The sequence below is a fragment of the Branchiostoma floridae genome, chromosome 7 (genome assembly GCF_000003815.2).
Source record: "Branchiostoma floridae strain S238N-H82 chromosome 7, Bfl_VNyyK, whole genome shotgun sequence".
NCBI classification, from domain to species: Eukaryota; Metazoa; Chordata; class Leptocardii; order Amphioxiformes; family Branchiostomatidae; genus Branchiostoma; species Branchiostoma floridae.
In genome coordinates, this window is record NC_049985.1 from 8,346,067 (window position 1) to 8,367,049 (window position 20,983).

The following is a 20,983-nucleotide window of genomic DNA, read 5'->3' on the forward strand; positions in this document are numbered from 1 at the left end:
CAAAAACCAGTCCATTTTTGTATGAAGGAGCGGGGACAAATACAGAGTAAAGCTGAGCTGTCTCGGTGATCCCAAAGGCTCCAACTATCTAAGCTGACCCGCATACTGGTATCAACCCTCCATCCTCCCTGTCCAATGTGCCTGGAGCAAGACTATTCTCCAAGCAGAGGTTGGGTTAGGGTTTCTTACCAAGAATCAGAAACACAACATTCTTTCCCTCTGCCTTAGCTAGTAACGTGGCTTTGATACAGCTTGAGTTTACTGATACAGCCAAACACATGGGGTCAACCCCTACTCTTCTTAATACGTCTGTTGTATTTTTTAAACTGTTTAAGTTTGATGCCTGAGGCCAGTGCCCAAAGTCGTCCTGCATTACCTAACAAGACCATAGCGGGTCTAAAGATAAAAAAAATTGAAGTTCTACTGCAGTACCAAGAACGCACACCAGGGGGCCTCAAAATTGACCTTGACCTTTGGCTTCCCAACATATACCCACATACCAAATGTAATTACAATCCATCCAGAGGTTCTAGAGTTATGCTGACCACAAATATCCGGAAACACAATCAGACAAACAAACACAGACAGACAGACAGACACAAAAACTATAATATCTCCATTTTTCAAGGAGATAAAAATGAATGGAAACCCTTACACCGTGCCCCAGCCGGGTCTGAACCCAAGGATCCGCGGAATTTGATCCTGGAGAATCTGACACCGGCAGGCTGGTTTCCACTTCCTACTTGGACCCTGGTCACAGGATGTCTGACTTCCTACACATGCTGCAGTTAAAAAAAGTTGCCTGTGCATCTGTGTAGATGCTTATACTTATAGGGGTTGTGCCCATCTCCATTTCTGTAGCCCTTGGGCCACACATTTGTGCAAGTCACTATAGCAGGGGGCTGGTCCGCTGGTATTGGTGTGTGTTTGACTCCCATACCCTTTCCCAAATGCTAAGCAGAGAAAGCAGCATGTACCATTTTTAAAGTGTTTGGTATGACTCGGCCGGAGATCAAACTCACGGCCTACTGAATGCAAGGCAAACATTCTACCCACTCGGCCATTGCACTGGTATATGCTGCAGTCTGTCCTGTTAACGCAAAAACTGAAAATTTCATTCCAAGACGGGTTAAGTACAGGAATAAAAATGTACATTTGTAAGGTTGTGAAGATTAAAATTTGCAATGACAAGGATATCAAACTCCAAATTCCTGACCAGTTTTATTAGGTTATAAAGGTTGTGGGGTGATCTTCATGGGGATACCATGTTTTACCTTGTACATATGTATCTATAGTGTCAAAACTTCAGTTTCCCTTGGAATAGAAGTGTCACAGAGAAAAACAAGGCCATAACAGTACATAAGATAGGAAGTTCTGCTGCAGTGCTGACGATAGCTGCCAGGAGGCCCAAACACGACCTTGACCTTCATCATATCAAGAGCTACAGGTAAACCAATTATCATCACAATCCATCCGGCCATTCTGAAGTTATACTGACCACAAGTATCCATCACAAGTATGGGTCCCAGAGACAGCCCTGTTTCAGCTGGACAACACTGTATACAAGTAGGGTAGATATGAGCCTGTTCTTTTGTGTCCTTGTCTTGACCAAACACTTTCCCAAAAGTGTCACCTTTTTGCTGACGAAATAAAGTGAAAAATTTAGGCAGCTTTGGAATTTAACATTTTTGTCTATTCTCAATACAAAAATATATGGTGTTAAACCTGTCTACATACTCAATCTCATCAGAATGTCCCAAATAGAAACTTTTAGTGTTGAAAAATAAACAAACACATTCTCAATGGAACACCCACCTCATTTTTGTTGCACAAGCAATGCAGGGTATTGAACTTGTCATGTTTGTCTTCAGGAGACAGCCACTTTTGTAAGGGAGGGACTCTATTTGTGGCCACACATTCTTTTGTGTCGTCAAACATACTGAGTGTTTGGGGAAAAAATAGAGAGCAACAAAGGTACCTGTCGTACAAGTTGTATCAAGTCGTAAAGGTTTGAGACACAGACAATTGGACATTTCAACGAGAACAAGTCAATAGTGAATGCTCATGCTACTTGGGAAAATGGTTAAAATGGACGGTATTGTTGATGATTGGGTTCATGGACAAAATAATCAATGGCCAGGTGCCTTATATGCAGAGGTGATCACTTGTATAGGTTTGACTGTGTATCAATAGCAAGGTGGTCTTTTTGTAGAGGTGGTGACTTGTACAGGTTTGACTGTATATCAATGATCTGGCGGTCCTTACCAGGCCCTGGTCCTTACCAGGCCCTGGTCCTTACAATGTATGTATAGGTGGTGAATTGTAAAGGTTTGAATGTGTACATCAGGTGGTCCTTATGCAAATGTGGTGATCTTATACAAATACACATGAGGGGGAGGGATATACATATACAAGAAAGTTTCAGTTTCCAGATCTAGTTGATTAGATTAAAACAAGATTAAAGGGAACAAATGATGTTCACTAAAACATTTTTTTGTTATTTGAAGTTTATTTGTATACATGTATACTGATACAATCACATTTCATCCACCATTATATATTCCAAGCAATCAATTTGACCTACAATATCCTTTGACTGCGTTTTTCCCAATGTTTTTTTTTTCTGCATGCCTGTATCAGTTTTAGGGTGTCCAGTGGATGTCCTCCATAAAATCATGTCACGGTTACGTTACCATGATCCTGCTATGGGATATTTTTAAATTATCCTAAGTTTAAGAAATACATTTTGTAAGTTGCAAAGGCATAGCATCTTATGTAACTTTCTCTAAAGCAGTTTTTGAAATTAACTTTTGAAGATTCAATCAGACTATTCAATTTTTTTTTCAAATTTATGTCCTTGACGTTTGAAAGAACCATCAGAAAGTTATCAGAAAAATTGGTTTTATAATATTAGCGTATAGCAATATTGTTTCAGCTTTATACAATCTTTATACATCAAAATCTAAATGTTCCATTCTGTTTTCTTCTTGTTAGTATTTTTGACTTTCTCCTCGATTGTAACTTACACATAACAATTCACTGATGTTGAACAGAACAGTCACATGGCTTTCCTTATCATAACACACAGCACCACTTGGTGCTGCTCAAAATAAAATGCTCAAAACTTGACTGACCACTGTTTAAATAGAAACCATCAGATCTTCACCATTCACAGTTTTAAACCACAATCCGGCCTCTTTCACCTTTCACAGCAACTGAAAATTACCTACAAACTCTCACCATTAATAACAGCTCACAAATGACTTCACATAGACCTACAGTTTAATATAATTACATGTACAGAATTCCCCAGCACCAAGACAGCTGTAAAATGGCACAAACAGTATCATTGCATCGTGCAGAGTTTTTTTTACACTTCAGTCTATTGTGTTTTTTAATGCCTTGATTATGGCACATACAAACTAACTTTCCATCTACTAAATTGTTAAACACAGGATTTATCGGAGAGCAGTTAGGAATGTTTGTAAAACTTTAAAGATAGGAGGCATTCAAGAAACAAGACAGAATTTTTTTAGACCAGTCTGTCTGCATCACCCAAGAGCTGGCCTCACCAGACATTTGTGCTTGATGTCTGGTTTTTACTATAATAGTAAATCTAAGAACATGTTGACCGTATGTAATTTTAGTCATGCTTCATGTAACTTCAACTAATAAAGGTGTCTTTTGTCCGTATCTTCACCAGAAGGATCCTGTGATGACACTATTCCACAATACCCATACAACTCTCACTCTGGCATACATGTAGTACATACAAATGAAGTTGCCATGGCCTGTACATGTACATGTAACTAACAGGTCTTATCTATCGGTAATATTACATATAACAACAACGACCCTCTGGAAGAAAATAGGAACTTATACTGTTGGAGGATAGATAGTCCAGAAAAGATTAGTCCCTACTGTTCAGTAGTAGAAGAACAAGTAGTGTCGGTTGTTGCCCTGTATGGCTTGCCGGCGGACGCGCACGTAGTTGAAGAGTCCTTGGAGACATATCATTACACCTGTAGAGGCAGAAATGATCAAATTATAGTCTTTGAACTTTTGATTCAAACATATGTACTCTTTTGTCTCCTGCAAGATGCAACTCATAGCACTCCATCTGAATCTATTCAGCTTGAAAAATTGACTTATTTTCAAACTAATATCAGGTAACACATTTTTAGTCTGGTAAGGCACATTGTTACTTCTAATCTTAGCTTCCTGACAGGGCCCTCTTGATGTTAGCTTCACTTTTGTATAGCTGGTTAAGACTGGAAGTCACATTTTTCTGTCATAGGCAACTTTGTTGAATGCAGCACATGGAATCGTTCCTTCAAAATGGCTGTATACACGTATGACAAAACATCCGGCACTGTTTTAATATTTTTAGGTAGGGGACACATGAATGACACTTTGTCCAGTGTTATACAATAATATTACAAGTTGCTAGGGGGCGTAAGATATAACATTTTCCAGGTCTGATCGACTACTAGCAACATACTAAATGTCAAGACAATCCATCCAGGCATTCGCGAGTTATCGTAGTCCAAACGAACATACTCAAACAAAAACGAACGAAAACATAACATACTTGGAAAAATAAAAGAGAATATCTCTTAATTTTCCTGCCTGTGATGAAAGCAGACAGCATCCAAGAGAGTGCAAGGAATAGTTTGCTCCAAACTCACTCACTCACTATCCATGGTTAGATTATACTGCTGCTGGGTTCAAAGGCTCCAAAGGATTATTGAATCAATTGTGCTAGCAATTTTGGAAGCCTTTACAGGGTGGCCAAAATGTCAACTTTTCTTTCTAAGAACACTTATTTGAGCATTCGAGAGACTCACCCAACACAATGAGGATCCACCATAGCCAGGTCTGGCTGTCCACAATATCTGTACAGCATTGTGAGTGCTGGAAAATCAAATGGAGAGAGTTGAATACTTAAAATTCGAGGGTCTGGGAAACTATTATAAGATGCAGCATTCAAACGCACATATCAAGTTTTTGCCTTCAGAAAACAATTCTTAATTTGCTCTGAGAGGTTATGCATATTAAAAGGTGGTTTACCGTCTATGCAAAACAAACCAACCATACCTTGAAGATGAGTATCCACTTGACCAGTGACAAGCCGAAGCCTGACAGGGCTCCCAGACGTCCCGCAGCGCTGGAGCTGAGACAGTACGCCATCAGGAAACCGATCCAGTTAAACAGGAACGCAACTGGCAACAGGGGAGGGAAAGGGATGCAGAATTTTACTTTCAACATTCAACTAGTTGTACCTTTTCAATTAAGCTACTGCTACCAGGACTATAATGTAAAAATAACAAAACACAACCATGTAAAGTCACATCACCACCTATAGGCTATACATTAAGACCACCTGGCCAATGTGACCACTTTTGAGGGGTTCCTTACAAGAGTTTTCTCATTGACACAATCCTGTTTACAGTGATCACCTGTCCACATCACATCGACTAGGTTGTCTTGGTACTCCGTGTGGTCTTTTGGGGCAGTTTTGGCTGTATATCTGATACAGTATGCAACAAATTAAGGCTGGTTGTTAACCTTCTTGGTGAAATTTTACATCAGATTTGAAGCTTGTGAATAGGATCTGAAACACTTTGTTTTTAAGAAACAAGAACTTACAGACAAATGATAGGAAGAAGATGGAGTCATTGCCCATGGTCATGTCTCTGCCTGTGCTGCTGATGGACTCATCATCACTGCTCAGGGTCTCTGTCACTTGTCCATTCTGCAAACACATTTGCTAGTGTTAGGTATAGGAACAGACGCAAAACACAAGGACACGTCTGAGTCGGTCAGTAAGTTAGGATAACCAAGCCAAATCTGCCCTTTTATTCTAAAGACACCTTTCATGTTCTGTCAGTTCTAGAACACCTTTCTTTGAACAGGTATAGATCGCCCGTCTGAGCTACGGAGTAAACAACAACAACTTGATGTGCTCGAGCGGCCGCTCACCCCGCCTGAAAGAAGGGCTCCAGAACGCGACAGTTACTAAGTAAACAAATTCAAGTAAATACGCAACTACGGCTACACTCTCCCAGAGATACAATACAATACATCACACTAGTATCTTACTAATTAGTGTATGGACTAAGTTAAAAGCGAAGTACACATATATCATATAATATATATTTATATATACTAATATAACAATGGAGCACACTTATTATTAGGGTATACCCGGTAAACAAGACTTGAAAAATTGAGATGCCCAGTTGAGCCCCACAAATACCACAGATTTCCAACTAAACAATCTACTTTTCAATCTTGAAACATCCAAAAGGTGCTGGAAGTACTTGTCAAAGTCTGGGTGCGTACACATAGATGTGAATATATAACGATGGTCTATATGTAGATATATTCTTATGGCATACATGTACTTGTATACATATATCTACTGATTGTATACATATGCAACAACAATATATGTATATCATAGTATAGTACAGTACATGTACATATGTAATGATGGCATACCAGTATATTGTTACAAAATATGCACTGATCAATGACTGTAGACTACGAAAACCATTAGGTCACCGGGAACAATCAGGAAACAAATATTACTTGTGGGAAAAAAGACACTGAAACCTCTACTTTCAATCATGTAAATTGATGCATGGGTGTAAGCATGAGTCAAGGCACACTCACACTGTCCGTGATCTTGGTGGCCTCCTCGTAGGTAGGCAGCTTGGCAGCCACTTCTGAGTAGGGGGGCGGGGCAGGCTGGGCACTGGCTTCAAGTCTGTCCTCTTCATGGTCTGGAAGGGTACAAACACATGTCACAATATGACAGGATCCCTACCGTAGTACATGTACACACTATACATATGCCAGGGAGCAATCATAAGACATAAATGTATAATGTTGCATGGACCTTCAAAAGTATGATGACGACAGGAAACAGCAACTTTTTGGTGGTATTTGTCACCTACAATGTATCTGTCAAAACCTTTTTATTCTCGCAGTGAAGTTGCAGACTTTTTGTCTTCCTCCCTCCTATAGCTGAAGTGCTTACTGTATGATGTATCCCTTGTGCAAGGCACATAAACACCTTCCCATGTAAAATTTGCAGGTGTAAGTTTGGTTCTTACCTGACTCCTCAGGTGTGCCTGGTTGTGTCTCAGCAGGTGAGGGTGGAGGGACGACCAGAGCCACGGTCAGAGGTCTGGACATCTCCATAGTAACCTCAGTCTCCTCCTCATTGGTCAGCTGAGCAGGACATGGAAAGAGATAACTGTCATTTCCAGATGGTCTTTCAACATCATTTCATCTCAGACAAGTAAATCCAGACATCATCAATAATGACTCTGTATCTATGAAATTATGACATTCCTTTCTTGGGTTCAAAACTCCTCCTGTAGTTCCAGAACGAGTTACTAGAGGGCCCAATTTTACTGACATCAAAAGCTATATGCAACCAACAAATCAAAACCATGGCACGTCCAGGACAAAGACACAGAAACAGAAAGTGGCACTGTCCTCGTACTAAGGCCCAAAGACAATAATGACCTCCATCTTCCCAATACCTACCAACTTACGAAACCAAATTTCATTAACCGTTATCATGCAGTAATCCATCCATATTATACTTATAGCTTATTATGTTATGCTGGTATATTTATGCAAAAAACTGAGACACACACGCACAAAAATTCACCCAAACCTCCACTCACAGAGGTAACAGACACATGATAATGTAGAAGTATGTTTTAAACACGGTTCATGAGACTTTGTCCTGATTACATCATGCTTTCTCGTTCAAAACATACAGTAACATGATGACGCAATAAGTTATCATTTGTTGTTATATGTTCACCGAGTTACGGCACAGTGAATAGTCATTAATAGTGAATAATAATTTCTTCCAGTCTATAAAAAAAATTACAGTGTCATCAAAAAGATTTTCACACATGACCAATTTCGTATATTTCTTGACCCTTTCCATTGTCACGAATCGCACTCGAATTTGCGTTAAGGTCATTATCTATGGAAACGCGCCACCATCATCAAACAGATCTAGAGCTAGAGTAATAAAAATAGTTAACTGTTACACTTAGAACAATAGGAAACATGCACATTTTGACTGATGTATAAATATGGTACATAAACATCTGTCAAAAATATCACCTGATTTAAATTCCCTTCACAAAGTCCAACTGACCGAACAAACCTCGATACTTATAATGTATCCAAAACAGACTCACCGGTTGATACCTGGTTCCCCTGTCCATGGAAGAGTAGTGCTGGAGCTCCTGAGTAAACAAAGCTCAGAGTTCCTAGGTAAACAAGACAACAATCGGCAGATTCCGCCCAACTCCCAGACAACAAGATGGCCGACAATTCACACAGTAACCTTCGACCTTCAGGTCTTCCTGCGCATTGCGACACAACGTAGCTGATTGGTCTATTTTTACGCAATAGCTCCTAATGTAACCAATAAGACACAATTTGACAGAGCACTACTCTTCAAGCAGATGTTAGGCTCGGACGTAGCTTTGGACGTCTAGGGGGTAGATGTTGGGGGCTTTGGATGCATGTGCACTCTGTTTAAGCCTTAGCTTTCGACGTCTTTTATGGCGTTTCTTTTTTGGCATTTCTGTCATTTTGCCTTGTCACAAAAATAACTGTCATTTAGCACGATTAAAAAGACAAAAGTAACTTTTCTTAGTATGTCCTGATTTCCATACCAGTAGTTAACAAATTATTACATTGGTCATGATCCATCTAAAATTCTGTTTTCTAAGTACTAGTATATAAATGGCCCGTGTAGTTCTAAAGAAAGCTGCTGGAGGGCCGAAACGTCAATTTCCCAGAGCACAGGAGCTCATAGATATCAAAGCTGAGGCATAGAATTAAAACATAATTTTCTTGTCCTCTTGTCCAGTACTATTATATCTTCATCTGGAGACTGTAAGTTGTGAGCTTTGATTAGCTAGAGGCCTACCTCGTATCCATTTCCCCCCAATGTGACAAAATTGAAACGGATGGTCATTTTTTTACCGTCACAAACTTTGTCAGATGCCTTCATGAGAATTCAATTTCATGGGTGTTACTGAAAGTAGGTTTTGCTACTGAGCTAGTGTCACTTGTAGGTTTGTTCTTTTGCAGAGCCTCATTTGCTGGTATTGGGGACTTGTTACTTTTCTTTGAGCATCACTGATTACTCACCAAGCACAGGTTTTCATTTTCTATGATTCTATTTTACCTAGTAGTGAAGACAATTTATTTCAGTTTTATGATCCCTATGAAAGAAATTGTGACCCACTGCTAGGGGAAATAGAATATTAGAAGAGGCAAAAAAACTTGGACCCATGCCAGCAGGAACAAACTTGAACACACATCAAGACAAACAAACAAGACCAAACTCAATACCTCCAATTTCATGAAGGTAAAAAGGCACCTTGAATGATATTATTATATGCCCCATGAAACAGTCCATCAATATAAATAAGACATGTAACAGAGACAAAATATACAAAAGCAAATGGTTCAGCACCATGGACAGATACAGCAGTGATTTTTAGTGTCTGCAAGGAGATTTACCTCTTTGGTGTCTGCAACTTTGAGTCAGTCAGCTCCATCATATTAAGTCACTTAAGACACACCCTGCTGAGGAAAATTGAATGAAAAGGCTTGCTACAGAGTGAAATGTGAAACATTTTTATTAAGACTCTTGCATGAATTCAATGGCAATGCCTGTCTATGCAAGTAGCTGGACAGAAAGGATCTCTGCCATGTACATTTGCCACAATTATGATTTGGAATAATAACTGTACAATGAAAACTAAAGGTATCAAGTACGAACCTTCTTAAAAATATCTTTACATATTTCACATATTTTAGCATCAGTAGCTATGAAGCAAGTAACCCAATGGAAAGCCATATATCGACTTGTAAAAGCTGAATGTGAACATGTCAGTTTAATAACAATGATTATAAACAGCTTTATAGCATATTCAAGGTAGTCTCTAATGGATATATCACCCAGAATTTGACAAAGCATACTTTTCTTTGAGGTTTTATAATAACACAAGCACTTTGTCTATACTTTGATGCTGGATAAAACTCTCAACTGAGAAAGTGCCAGCTAGGCACACTTAACTTAACCTCTAACAACGCTGTTATTTACAAAAGTCTAAACACATTCTTGCATTGAAACTCCTGCTCAGAAAAAAAGGTGCCAAAAGTCAAGTTACAACTTACAGCAATAATGTTTAAACTTTACATAGGAACCATTTTTGACAGATACTGTCTTTTTGACCCTTTGAAGTTTTCAAACGAGTTCATCTTTTGCTAAATTGACACAATGGAGAAGTTAAACTGTCAACCAGACAACCGGCTCAGGATATTGAATTTCAACAACCTTTGACTCATTACTGAAATCTCATGTGCATAATATCTTGTGTCCTGAGCAATAACTGAAAGGGAAATTACTGTGAAATTATGGTGAGTCACTTTTTAAAAGTTGGCAAACAGTTTAACTTCTCCATGCAGCTTCCATGCAAGTGCTAGTGTTGAAGAAGTGCAGTTTTTGGATCCTCCCTCAGCCCTGGCCTGACTAACGTTGGCTTCCCCATCTGACTAACGGTGATCTCCTTGAAGGCCACGGTTCGACTGGGCATTGGGTCCTGAGACTTGGGTGGTGGCTGGGGCACTTTGGCTGAAATAAAAAAGAAATCAATTGACTACATTATGCTGATAACAATTAGACATCCAGGTAATGAGATACACAATACAAAAGCTACTGAAGCAACTGGATAATTTTTGTTAGTGGTTGGATGTTTCAGATAGAATCTGCTACCTTTCATCAGAAATTGTCAGTACTACATTGTAAAAATGTAAAAATAGAAACGTTAAGCAACATCTGTATGCAGAAATCTAAAAACATATTTAAGTGTCTCCATGTCCAGTTGAACATTTTACCACAACTTAATCAAGATGAGTAAAACACTTGGCCTCAATCCTGGTGTGTCTCATATTCACAATGCCAGACCTCCTGTTCTATAGTTTTTTTGTTCTCATGGATTTGTTCAGAGGATATCTACAAACAGACTTTTCATTCTCCACAGACCAAACGTAAAAGGTAAAGTTGAAAACAGCCTTACCTTTGGGTGGCTTTGGTACTGCATACTCTGGTTGGATTGAGTCTGTGGGTGCAATGCGGACAGCAAGTTCACCTATGCTGGGCTGGATGTCAAAACGCACTGCAGAGTGGAGGGGCAATAAAGCATTAGTCTCAATCTCATGTAGGAATGATGATGCATAAAGTTTTAGAGCATTAAATGAACAAGGTTGACTAAGAGATCACATTCATCTATAAAGATCAACTTTCTAATTTGAAAATACTTTCTGACCTTACGTTTCACCACTGACATTAACAGTAAATGTACATTAAAGTTCTTTTAACACAACCAAAATTTAAAATCTGCTACCAACACCTTGAAATGATTTTAAATGACAGGTGAAGCTAATCATGAAATCCTGTGTCATCATGGAAGTCTAACCTTAATATAGGGGTGTTAAAGGGTAATACGGGTAGTATCATAACATAGGGGTGTCATAACCTACATGTGTCCCTGAACAAACCTACCTGGATCCTCCACCCTCTCCTGCACCCTGTGCTGCTGATGTTTATGGATGAGTTGCTGAGCCTGAGGAGGACAGGAGAACATCAGAGATCAACACTTCACAGATGGGCACTGGGAAAAATATGAGTGCATGTTAGGTATCAACTGAGTGTTACTGCAAACTAGAAATTTCCCCGGAAACTTTTTCTTCTTTTTCTTTCTCTGATTGCAATATACTAGTAGTATCCCAGATACAAAACTACAGTACTTGATATTGTTATTATAGTTGTTTACTATTACATACCTTTTCTTGACAGGTGATTACATTTGGGTCAGTCATGAACTCTGTGATCTTCAGATTATTTTTCAATGCCTGTATGAAAAAAACAACATTACTATTTATTTAGTGTTCATATTGGAAACACATTTGCACCAAATTGCCATTTTTGCACAGACTTGACATATTCAATAGAATATGATTATGAAGAAAACAATGCATGAATATGGATGTTACATGCAAATCATTATCAATAATTGTACCTGTGAAACTGTGGACCTTGCATGCATGGGCAGAGTCAGCTGATAACTTCTGTCTGTGAAGTCAATCTGCTCCTGCTCAGAAGGTAAATTCTTCACTCTGAAAATAAAGAGGAAAACGATGGATATAGATATTATGTCAGTTTTGATGGAATGCTGGAAGGATGATAGCTGTAAAGACAAAATGATACTCCACTTGGTATGAATTTATGTGAATGTAATCATATGACAATTGTTTGGAATGGAGAGGAAGCATGGAGAAAGTGGAACTGCAATTGTTGACAAAGGTATGGAATGAAGGAATTTTGTCAGTTTCATTTGCCTTTCAAGCAAAAAAACTTAAAACCTCTAAATCAACAATAACTTACATTCTGTTGGTGAGGATGGTGTACGTCTGCTGTACCAGAAGTTCTGCGGCCCCAGGTTTGCAGTGGATTGTTCCATCTATCAGCTCCTTAGGAATGTCAAGGCTGTGTTTTACAAATACCTGAAACAGCAAAACCAAGAACAAGTTAACTCAGTACTACAATCTAAACCTGTCATACAATCTAAATCAACTGTATACTTTGAAAACCACGAAACATTTATGTAAGATAATAAAGTGGCGCAGTTGGCAGCGCTTTGGGCTCAGGCCCAAGAGGTACTACATTGTAGGTTCAAAACCTGCCATGTCACCAATCTTGTGTACTTGGCACTTAAAACGACTTTCCTCACTTCACTCAGGTTAAAAATGAGTACCTAGCTTCGGCTAGGGACATCCCTCAGATAGGGCGTTAAATGGACATTCTGTGTTCAGGGAGAGCCACACCCCAAGCGTGTTTAAGAACCCACCGCACTAATTAAAAAGATTAGGGGTCCTTCCCAGTGCGAGTGGATCATACTTAGAATTGGGGTACCTTGTGTACATGCCATAATGATCATCATCATGATCGTGGGCACCAACGGAAAAAGAAGACAATCGAAAGCTGCTCACCCTCTCCAGCTGGGACCAGTTGCCCAGTTTGGTGGGTAAGGATGTTCCGTTGTCATAGGAGTGCATCTGGATAGACTGCGGGTAATACCAGGAGAAAATCTCAGCAACCAGAAAACCATTGGAGAAATCCCTGAAATAAAATAGACAATGCACCATTGTCATGATGAAACAAACCATGTAACGTTACATATCTTATCACCTGTCCCCTATAAAGCATGTTGTGTACCAAAATCTATGTCAACGAGTTTCAAATATGCTTACTACTTAATTGTGCAATATTCCAGATGATGTCCGGCCCCGTGTGATGTGCATTTTTAGCTCCTCATTAAATCAACTTTCCCTGAAGTAAAGGCTAAAACCACTGTACTGCTACTAACGCCAATCAAATATGCGTTCTTCATTAAACGTGCTCTAAGACAAAAGGGGTTGTTTGCGACGTCACCCGAACCCTCGCCATGTCAACATCTTAATTTGCTGTGGTAACAAATAAAATGTTCCACCTTGACTCGCCTCACCTTCTGACATTCTTGACTGAGTACGTCAGATCCAGACTTTGCAACCATTTCAGCACCTCCCTGGGAAGCCCAGCCTTCTTTGGAGCGTGTTGGAAGGACATCTTGGCTTGTCAAGACCTTGGGACGGTCCTCGAAGCGACTGGTGGAATAAATGTGCCTCGAAAACGACAGATACACAGGGGGCGGGATGTTGTACTGTTTACACCGTGTCAACTTGTTCCCCTTGGCAACCATGGAAGCTACCACAATATAAAAGGGGAATTTTCATTAACTTTTTACGTTAAGCGTTTATGGAGCAAATTCGTTCAATATGATGATGATTTGAAAAATAAAATATCATAATTTTCACTTCGTTAAGTAATCAAAAGAAATTAAAACTGATCCTATGAAATAAAATAAAAATATCTGGTCTTCCCTATCATAATTGTGATAGTCCGTACAACCACAACCTTTGAACTTTGACATGCGAACTTTGACTTTCTGTGTTTCTTGAAAAGCGAAAAAGACTCATTCAAACCTCTTTCAAAGCCTTTTACTGCAAAATAAGCGACAGTTCATTTGGTTTTGGGACATGCTAACAGCTGTTGAGTAAGTACAGAATGTCTAAACTGGCCGGTATGGAGGCTTCGGCCACCAGTGTCCTGCGGCGCGCAGTGGAGCTGGACGGGAGCTCACGCCTGCCCGAGGCACTGGTCTGCTATCAGGAGGGGATACAGCTACTACTGGATGTTCTGAAGGGTGCGTCTTCTGTTAGTGTAGTTCCGCTTTAGAGAGATGGCAGACTTCATTACTGCTTTGTGATCCAGACTCACTGACAGTTGTGTTTTAGAATGAAACAGACACAGAAACAAACGGGAATTCCCGGGAAGACTGAGCCACACAGTGACACACCCTCTTTCAACCTCCTTGCACGCACACACACACACACACACACACACACACACACACACACACACACACACACATAAATAACGGCCATATTAAAGACAGCAGCAACGTTATATAACACGTTATATATATATGGTGGATGATAGCATAAACTCACATGAAGTTTAATACTGCAGCAGAAAGCTACATGACATCTGTCCCTTATAAGTAACTGGGAAATACTACAGAGTTGGGGTGCTAATGGGTAAAGACAATCTGGATTTAAATTTCAACGTCAAATCAATTGCGAACTATACATGAAAAAGGAAACCCTCCAGTTGATGTCTATGTAAGCAGAAATGAAACCTGTGTTTCTTTTGTAATCTTTTACAGCAACAACAGATGAGACGAAGAAGAGCCGGTACAGAGAGCGGATACGGGAGTACATGGACAGGGCAGAGGAGATTAAGAAACATGTCCAGCTGGAAAAAGAAGGTGAGATGACCTGCTGTCTGGTCACATACTACATGGCTACTCATGGTCACAGCTCACTTCTAAGCTATGGCTTTTCCTTGAGTTACCTATAGGCCAGGGTACCTTGCTGAAGCATCTCAGTATAGATCAGAGATGACTGTCATGTGAAGCATCTGCAGTAAGAGTTGCCAGTTTGATCATGTTAGATGTGTGGTAGACTGAATAGACCACATACCAACGGATGCAAACACACTTCAGTCATCTCTACTCAAAACACAATGAACTCAATAAAATAGACATGAAGTTAATCAGAGTTAGCAGACTTTACTCCCATACCATGGGGTATTACTGGTTTATGTATGTGCGACATAAACTGAAAGCAATGCTGGAGTCTTTGATGTGAAGTACATGTAGTAATAACTCAGCAGCAATGCTGTACTAGTAGTCCTCTAAAGTAGCTTAACCAGGGTTTTGGGGGTATATTGCCTGCTAAGTGATCATTGTAAGACTTTCAGGATAGCTTTGGAAATTTGTAAATCTATCTTGTAGTGTGCTTTGCTAAATTTTGTATACATATTTCAGCTGGAAAGTACCATGAACAAATCCACATTGCTGCTGGTTCAGTAGGTTACAGTTATGACAGACTCTTCAGACCATACATGGACCAGACCCTGACAGAGGTATGGGTGGACGATCCCTACATTAGGTCCAAACACCAGGTAAGATTGGAGTTCTCCAGTGCATGTAAGATGATATCTTTTACAAAATATGGTTCCTATGGTACGTTGATGGTATGCTGATGAATATTGATTTCATTTTTCTTTGACTGCATTTTTTATGTCGGAGTTTGTCCAAGTTTATGCCATAGAGTAGTACTTGGTCTCCTGACGGATTCCCTTCTCATTATCCAGATAATGAACTTCCTGAGGTTTTGTGAGTTACTTGTGAAGTCTGCTGGGCAGGTTCGGAGGATACACCTCACCACAGGAGAAGAAGAGGTACATTTGTAGAATGAACAATGCTAACAGCAGGCACAATGTTATGGTAGGGGTGAAAGGAGGTTTCTGCAGTGTCGTAAATTTGTGATTGAAACAATTGTGTAGTTTAGTAGTAATACACTTAACACATTACCCAGATGATTGTCATCCTAGTTTAATAGTTTACCGGGGTTCTGGTACGTGGGATGACACTCAGGCTAGAAACACATCATCACACGGTCATGAATTTGCAAGTAGTTAGGTCCATCCCTGGTGTGTTTTGTAGTAATTCATATTTGTATGGTCATTTATTTGTGGTTGAGAGGTTACTGTGAAAATAGCACTACCACAAACGTTTGAAGATGTACAGTAATAAGACAGAACTACAAGTTGATCCCTGATGTCTAATTTGTAGGGTCCCCGGTTAGAGGAGCAGCAGGGCAGGCTGAGGGAACTGAGAGACAGTCTGAACAAGTACAGCATCAGCCTGGATGTTCAGTACTCTGCAACATTACATGACAGGGAGATCAGGTCAGCATTCTCGCTTTGATGTAGTCATGTGACTTGACTGTATTAATGAAATTTCAAATTTTAATATAACATCAGATTCAGATAACAGGTACATTCAATTTGATGTTCTAGTATTTTGGAATATTCCAGTATTTGGGACCTGTACCTAAAGAATATTCATTGTATTGTGATGTTCTTATTTTTTTCTGCCAGATTTAGTAATGGCTGGATAATCAAGATAGGAAGAGGATTGGACATCTTCAAACCAACAAAGGTAAACTGTGTTACAGTTAGTGAAGAATTCATACTTACACCTTTTAATTAGTTGTTGTATATTTTCATAGCATCAGAAAGTTCAATGTGTAGGTCAGTTGATGCAACTGTCATTTGGGGTTACACATCTAGTCAGAGCTTTTCAACTTGAATTCATTTCACAATAGATCAATGGATTGAATGCAAGCATTGCATTTTACTCAGGAAAGGTGTTTTGAAGTATTAGAACAGTGTGAATTCTGTAATAACAGTACCTGTTAGCATAGAATTCACACTGTTCTAATGTAAGCTTGTTGTTCTCTGAAGGGCCCCTTCCAGATCGGTTTCTGTGACTATGACTTACGAGAGTGCCATGAGACAACAGTGGACATCTTTCATAACAAACATCTCAAGACTACCACACATGGAGATGTCTCATCATAGTTTCTTGGACAGTCTTGATACATGTACATACATGTCTTTGTCTGACTTAAATTTGTAGAAAAACGTTTTAATTACAAACAAAAGCTTTTTTAAATCTATACATCAATTTCTTCAGATTTTGCTTTCAACTGCAGACTTAAGAGTTAATTTGCTTTTTATGTATTCGTAGTTGTTGTTGGGCAGGCAAGTACAACATGTGCTATTTTTGTAATATGTATTGTTTTGTTGCAATGTCAAATAAAGTGCAAAAGGTATAATGGTGTGTGAATTTTAAGTTATCATGAATAGTTTCTGCAAAAGAACATGGAAATGTCACCAATGTGACAAGAAATGGAATATTTATAGCACCAGGAAGGGTCAAATATACTAAGTGTGGATAAAGGATATCATGTTAGTTGTCTTACCTATTTTTAAGCATAAGGAGTCTGACAGCTACAGTACATGACTAAGTCATGCACATGTATTACTTAAGGATAAAATGAGATGCAACAAACTTGTAAGATTGAACTATTTTATTGAATCATCTTGATAACTCTTTCAGACAAAATATAAAGATCCTTTTCAGCATTACACCACACTGTGGATGTGGTAAAAGTTGGTGCATGCCATCACACACTTTTAATGGATTACAACAGGAAGAATGTCTTCAATAATTGTAACAATTCTCAGGAACATGGACGGTTGCCATAAGTTATGGCTGTAGCAAAAAATGCAAACACTATGTTCTAAAACTGTCAGTTTCTAACGGTTGATACTGATATGGCCACCTCTGATACCGTAGAAAATCCTGTACTATAATGTTCTTTAAATCAAATTGTCATTGGATATACATTTTGTGGAGAATCTTCCAACATCTTTACAGTAACTCTTACACAACAGTAAAACCACTCAACTGACCTGGACACTACCATGTCAAACCACCCGGGGGACAGTGTTAACATGTACTATATATATAAAATATAAATGGCAATCAAAATAAAAACTTTTGAAGAATTGTGCAATTCTGTATCAATCTGATTAGCTTTTGCACAGGGAATTAATACTAAAATGCAAAGAGAACAATCATGTGATTATTACAACTTACTAAATAATAGGACCAAGACTGCAATTCCTGAAATATTTACATGTCTGTAGTGATGTGATTTAACGGTCTGTGTATTCCAAGAAGTCTGCTATCTATAATACAGAAAACAACACAGGAACTATCCTTTCAGTGTATCAGACAATGTTGGTTTTGTGAAGAAAGTCTACAAAGAGGTAGTTGACTGTAGTGTACAGTTTCTAGCTTCCTACTATGATCAGATTACAAGGCTTGTAATCAATGTGACATCAGGAGAGTTTACAGTTATTGTAGCACCATGTTGAATTTGTACTTTACACAATGGATGATACTTGCAAGCCAGTGTTGTGAGGCGAAAGCGTTAGTTGAAATTTCAACAGTTACCACGAGTTTCAAACCTTGTTTCCTCCGAACATGGAGCTGAGCTGACTCATGATCATTCGAGTGTTGTCTCAGTGTCATCCATGGCTACAGAACTGATATGAGCAGGATACAAGACAAGGGGTGCACATGTAAAGCATGTACCTAGCAATTCAGCTATGGAAAAGAAAACTTGGTTGTTGAGAAATGTTGAAGTTCCAGTGCGACTGATACAGTAACTGCTTCTGCGGTAGGTGGCAGTTGAACTGTTCACTGTTGCAACGTTTTAGTGCAGGAAGTCCACTCTACGTCTCGGAGCCAGATGATCCTCCTGCCAAAAAACAACAAATTTAGAAAAACGTTTTTGACATATTACAATGCAGAATTATGATGCAGTGACATGAATACAATGTACAAAAAGTACCACCTCAGTATACTGTAAGTAACCATGCAAAATTGTGTCAGGAAAAATACAGATTCCACCTTGTAATCTTTCACCAAAAGTTGATTTTGCCACGAAACATTAATGTAACATAACATAATTGTTACATAACAAGAAATATTTTCTATTGAACATGTAGGTTACATTTGTGTATGCTTAATGACTAAATGTCTGGAAATGTCTTCAACTACATGATTTTTTTTCAATATGGCAATGGCAATCAGTCTACACTCTACCTCCTTACAACCCTCAAAGTCTAACACCACCAAATGAAAACATACAAAAATATTAAGCAATATGTATTGATACATGTATATCAGCATATTATCAAAAGGAATCTTGCTAACATCAACTATGTCTTTATTAGCTAGTCTCTACATGTAACTTCTACAAAACTGACAGAACAAAGACAGCAATGTTTTTGTAATAATACATAAACAGTGCACAAAAAGACACCACTATGGAACCAGAGAAAGAATTTCAGAAACTTTAGGTTAGTTTGAAAATACTGATGGAAATTAGCTTTCTGCATGGAGCAACAGGTGAATTATGAATTAAAGTACTCTACACCAAATGTATCAGAACATTATACATTTGATGCTAATCAAGATAAAGAAAATGAACTGTTCATACAAACAGGACTTGTCCACCACTACAACGACAGTCTGTTCACATCTTCCAATATGCCACATTTGATTTTTATGGTACATGTATGCCTTTCTTCAGGGTCAACAAAGTTTTATGGCAAATGACAATGACAGACATGAAGAGCCAAGACATTGTATTAAGTCAAAAATGGCAGAGAATGATGCAGAGTGATGCAAGCAGACTGTCCTTCCAAGAAAGGGTTTCTAAGATGACATGCAACAGATCTAGAGAGTCAACCTTGTTGGAGTGAACAGAGGAAACATTACATTACTGTACTTGGGAATGGTCAGGCAAGGACATTTGGAAAATTTGTGTATCCTGCAACAGAGCCAGATTTGATTGAAAAAGTCTGAAAAGGTTCAAATATTTGTGAAAAGTTCTTCACAGGAAGAGAGAGACATGGCATTCAAATACACTGTAGTTTGTTTATCTGTAACTACCACGATGGCATCTGGAATAATCTTTCATAATGAAAGAAAGGAATACAAAGTTAGCAGTTTATGCATATGTGGAGGACTAGTTTACAGTCGGATGAATATATCCATTCTTATCATGTTTCAGCAATGATGAGTTATGTGTGCTTGCTACCAGTATATATCATGTACCTTCAAATTTCAAGTATCTTTGAAACATGGCTTGTTTGGTCAAGTTTCGGTACAGTGTCTTAGCCAGGCTGTCACAGTAGCTCAGTTTACAGGGAGCTTTTTACAGTCCACTCTTCCTTTTTAAATGCCTGATGACATTTTTTCACCTCAATTTGTTCCATCGGCTAACCCGAGGATATTATGTCCATCCTTCCCTGCCTGACCAGTCCCTGTCATGACGCATGCATGAGAGATAACACAGCTGCACTCACTCCGATCCCGGTCCGGCCCTTCCTCCCCCTCTAACTGGTAGTCTGCCCCCTCCATCTGACACAAAACACACCAGATAGGACATCACCTCACAGCACATGTACATATACACATACCTGTCTCCCCAGGGTCATATAGACTCATGCTGAAATACAGTAGCCTGCAATTTTTACTGATCAAAGCATACTGTATTTCGATAGAGTTCCCCTCCCTTTACATGTATGTGTACATGTATCATCATCATATATTATTAGGACCACTGGAGCAGTCAGCACATAATCAGCCTATGATTGAATTCAGCAGGGTCACAGCTAAACTACTGCTGTGACCATGAGAAATCAGCCACTAAAACTGCAGTGTAACACAAAGAGATGATGTCCTATAGGTCTACAACAGTTACTGTTGCAGTTACTAAGCTTATCTTTCACACAAATGTACATTTTGTACATGTATGATAACAAGTCTGTCCACAT

At 39.0% G+C, this 20,983-nt stretch overlaps 4 protein-coding genes across 12 annotated transcripts in view; 1 reads left to right on the forward strand and 3 right to left on the reverse strand.

Moving 5' to 3' along the window:
* LOC118418903 (spermatogenesis-associated protein 4-like) overlaps window positions 1–13,846 on the reverse strand; it is a 15,061-nt gene extending 1,215 nt beyond the window's left edge. The window contains exons 1-9 of one of the 2 annotated variants that reach the window (XR_004831557.1): window positions 13,623–13,846; window positions 13,108–13,237; window positions 12,503–12,621; window positions 12,138–12,234; window positions 11,902–11,970; window positions 11,621–11,681; window positions 11,136–11,234; window positions 10,444–10,690; window positions 237–240 (exon numbers count right to left, since the gene is read on the reverse strand). Coding sequence is in view for 1 of the 2 variants with exons in the window: in XM_035825030.1 (XP_035680923.1) it covers window positions 10,539–10,690; window positions 11,136–11,234; window positions 11,621–11,681; window positions 11,902–11,970; window positions 12,138–12,234; window positions 12,503–12,621; window positions 13,108–13,237; window positions 13,623–13,723 (828 nt within the window). In the remaining variant the exon portion in view is untranslated. Of the gene's footprint in view, window positions 1–236; window positions 241–9,674; window positions 10,691–11,135; window positions 11,235–11,620; window positions 11,682–11,901; window positions 11,971–12,137; window positions 12,235–12,502; window positions 12,622–13,107; window positions 13,238–13,622 lie in introns of those variants that run through there. The other variant, XM_035825030.1, reaches the window with a different exon arrangement.
* Window positions 3,265–8,418, reverse strand: LOC118418905 (NEDD4 family-interacting protein 1-like). Its single transcript, XM_035825033.1, has 7 exons — window positions 8,235–8,418; window positions 7,122–7,239; window positions 6,679–6,788; window positions 5,650–5,755; window positions 5,098–5,222; window positions 4,848–4,914; window positions 3,265–4,022 (listed from the first exon to the last, which is right to left on the reverse strand). Exons 1-7 carry the CDS (start codon window positions 8,259–8,261, stop codon window positions 3,925–3,927), a joined length of 651 nt encoding a protein of 216 aa, XP_035680926.1. The 5' UTR covers window positions 8,262–8,418; the 3' UTR covers window positions 3,265–3,924.
* A 230-nt stretch (window positions 13,847–14,076) lies between the features above and the next one.
* LOC118418904 (MIT domain-containing protein 1-like) lies at window positions 14,077–17,856 on the forward strand. 2 transcript variants are annotated; one of them, XM_035825032.1, is made up of 7 exons: window positions 14,077–14,360; window positions 14,883–14,984; window positions 15,546–15,643; window positions 15,875–15,961; window positions 16,356–16,471; window positions 16,664–16,724; window positions 17,030–17,856. In XM_035825032.1, the coding sequence occupies exons 1-7, from the start codon at window positions 14,222–14,224 to the stop codon at window positions 17,144–17,146; spliced, it is 720 nt and encodes a 239-aa protein (XP_035680925.1). In that variant the 5' UTR covers window positions 14,077–14,221; the 3' UTR covers window positions 17,147–17,856. The 2 variants fall into 2 exon arrangements, with proteins under 2 accessions (XP_035680925.1, XP_035680924.1); XM_035825031.1 differs by having other exon boundaries at window positions 14,084–14,360; window positions 15,546–15,682; window positions 17,030–17,400.
* LOC118418902 (centrosomal protein of 135 kDa-like) overlaps window positions 17,644–20,983 on the reverse strand; it is a 30,974-nt gene continuing 27,634 nt past the window's right edge. For 6 of the 7 annotated variants that reach the window (XM_035825022.1, XM_035825025.1, XM_035825024.1 and 3 more), the window contains 2 exons: window positions 20,513–20,567; window positions 17,644–18,897 (listed from right to left, as the gene is read on the reverse strand). In XM_035825022.1, the coding sequence (XP_035680915.1) occupies window positions 18,872–18,897; window positions 20,513–20,567 (81 nt within the window). In that variant the 3' untranslated portion in view covers window positions 17,644–18,871. The remainder of the gene's footprint in view (window positions 18,898–20,512; window positions 20,568–20,983) is intronic. The other variant, XM_035825023.1, reaches the window with a different exon arrangement.

Bases quoted from the DNA above. Each gene is read 5' to 3' on its own strand.
- LOC118418905 (XM_035825033.1), bottom strand. From the start codon at position 8,261: ATGGACAGGGGAACCAGGTATCAACCG. The intron at 5,223-5,649 runs GTAAGTTCTTGT...CCCTGTTGCCAG, and splicing joins CTTCTTCCTATCATTTGTCT to TTGCGTTCCTGTTTAACTGG. The intron at 4,915-5,097 runs GTATGGTTGGTT...TTGATTTTCCAG, and splicing joins AGTGGATACTCATCTTCAAG to CACTCACAATGCTGTACAGA.
- LOC118418904 (XM_035825031.1), top strand. From the start codon at position 14,222: ATGTCTAAACTGGCCGGTATGGAGGCTTCGGCCACCAGTGTCCTGCGG. The intron at 15,683-15,874 runs GTAAGATTGGAG...CTCATTATCCAG, and splicing joins ACATTAGGTCCAAACACCAG to ATAATGAACTTCCTGAGGTT. The intron at 15,962-16,355 runs GTACATTTGTAG...TCTAATTTGTAG, and splicing joins TCACCACAGGAGAAGAAGAG to GGTCCCCGGTTAGAGGAGCA.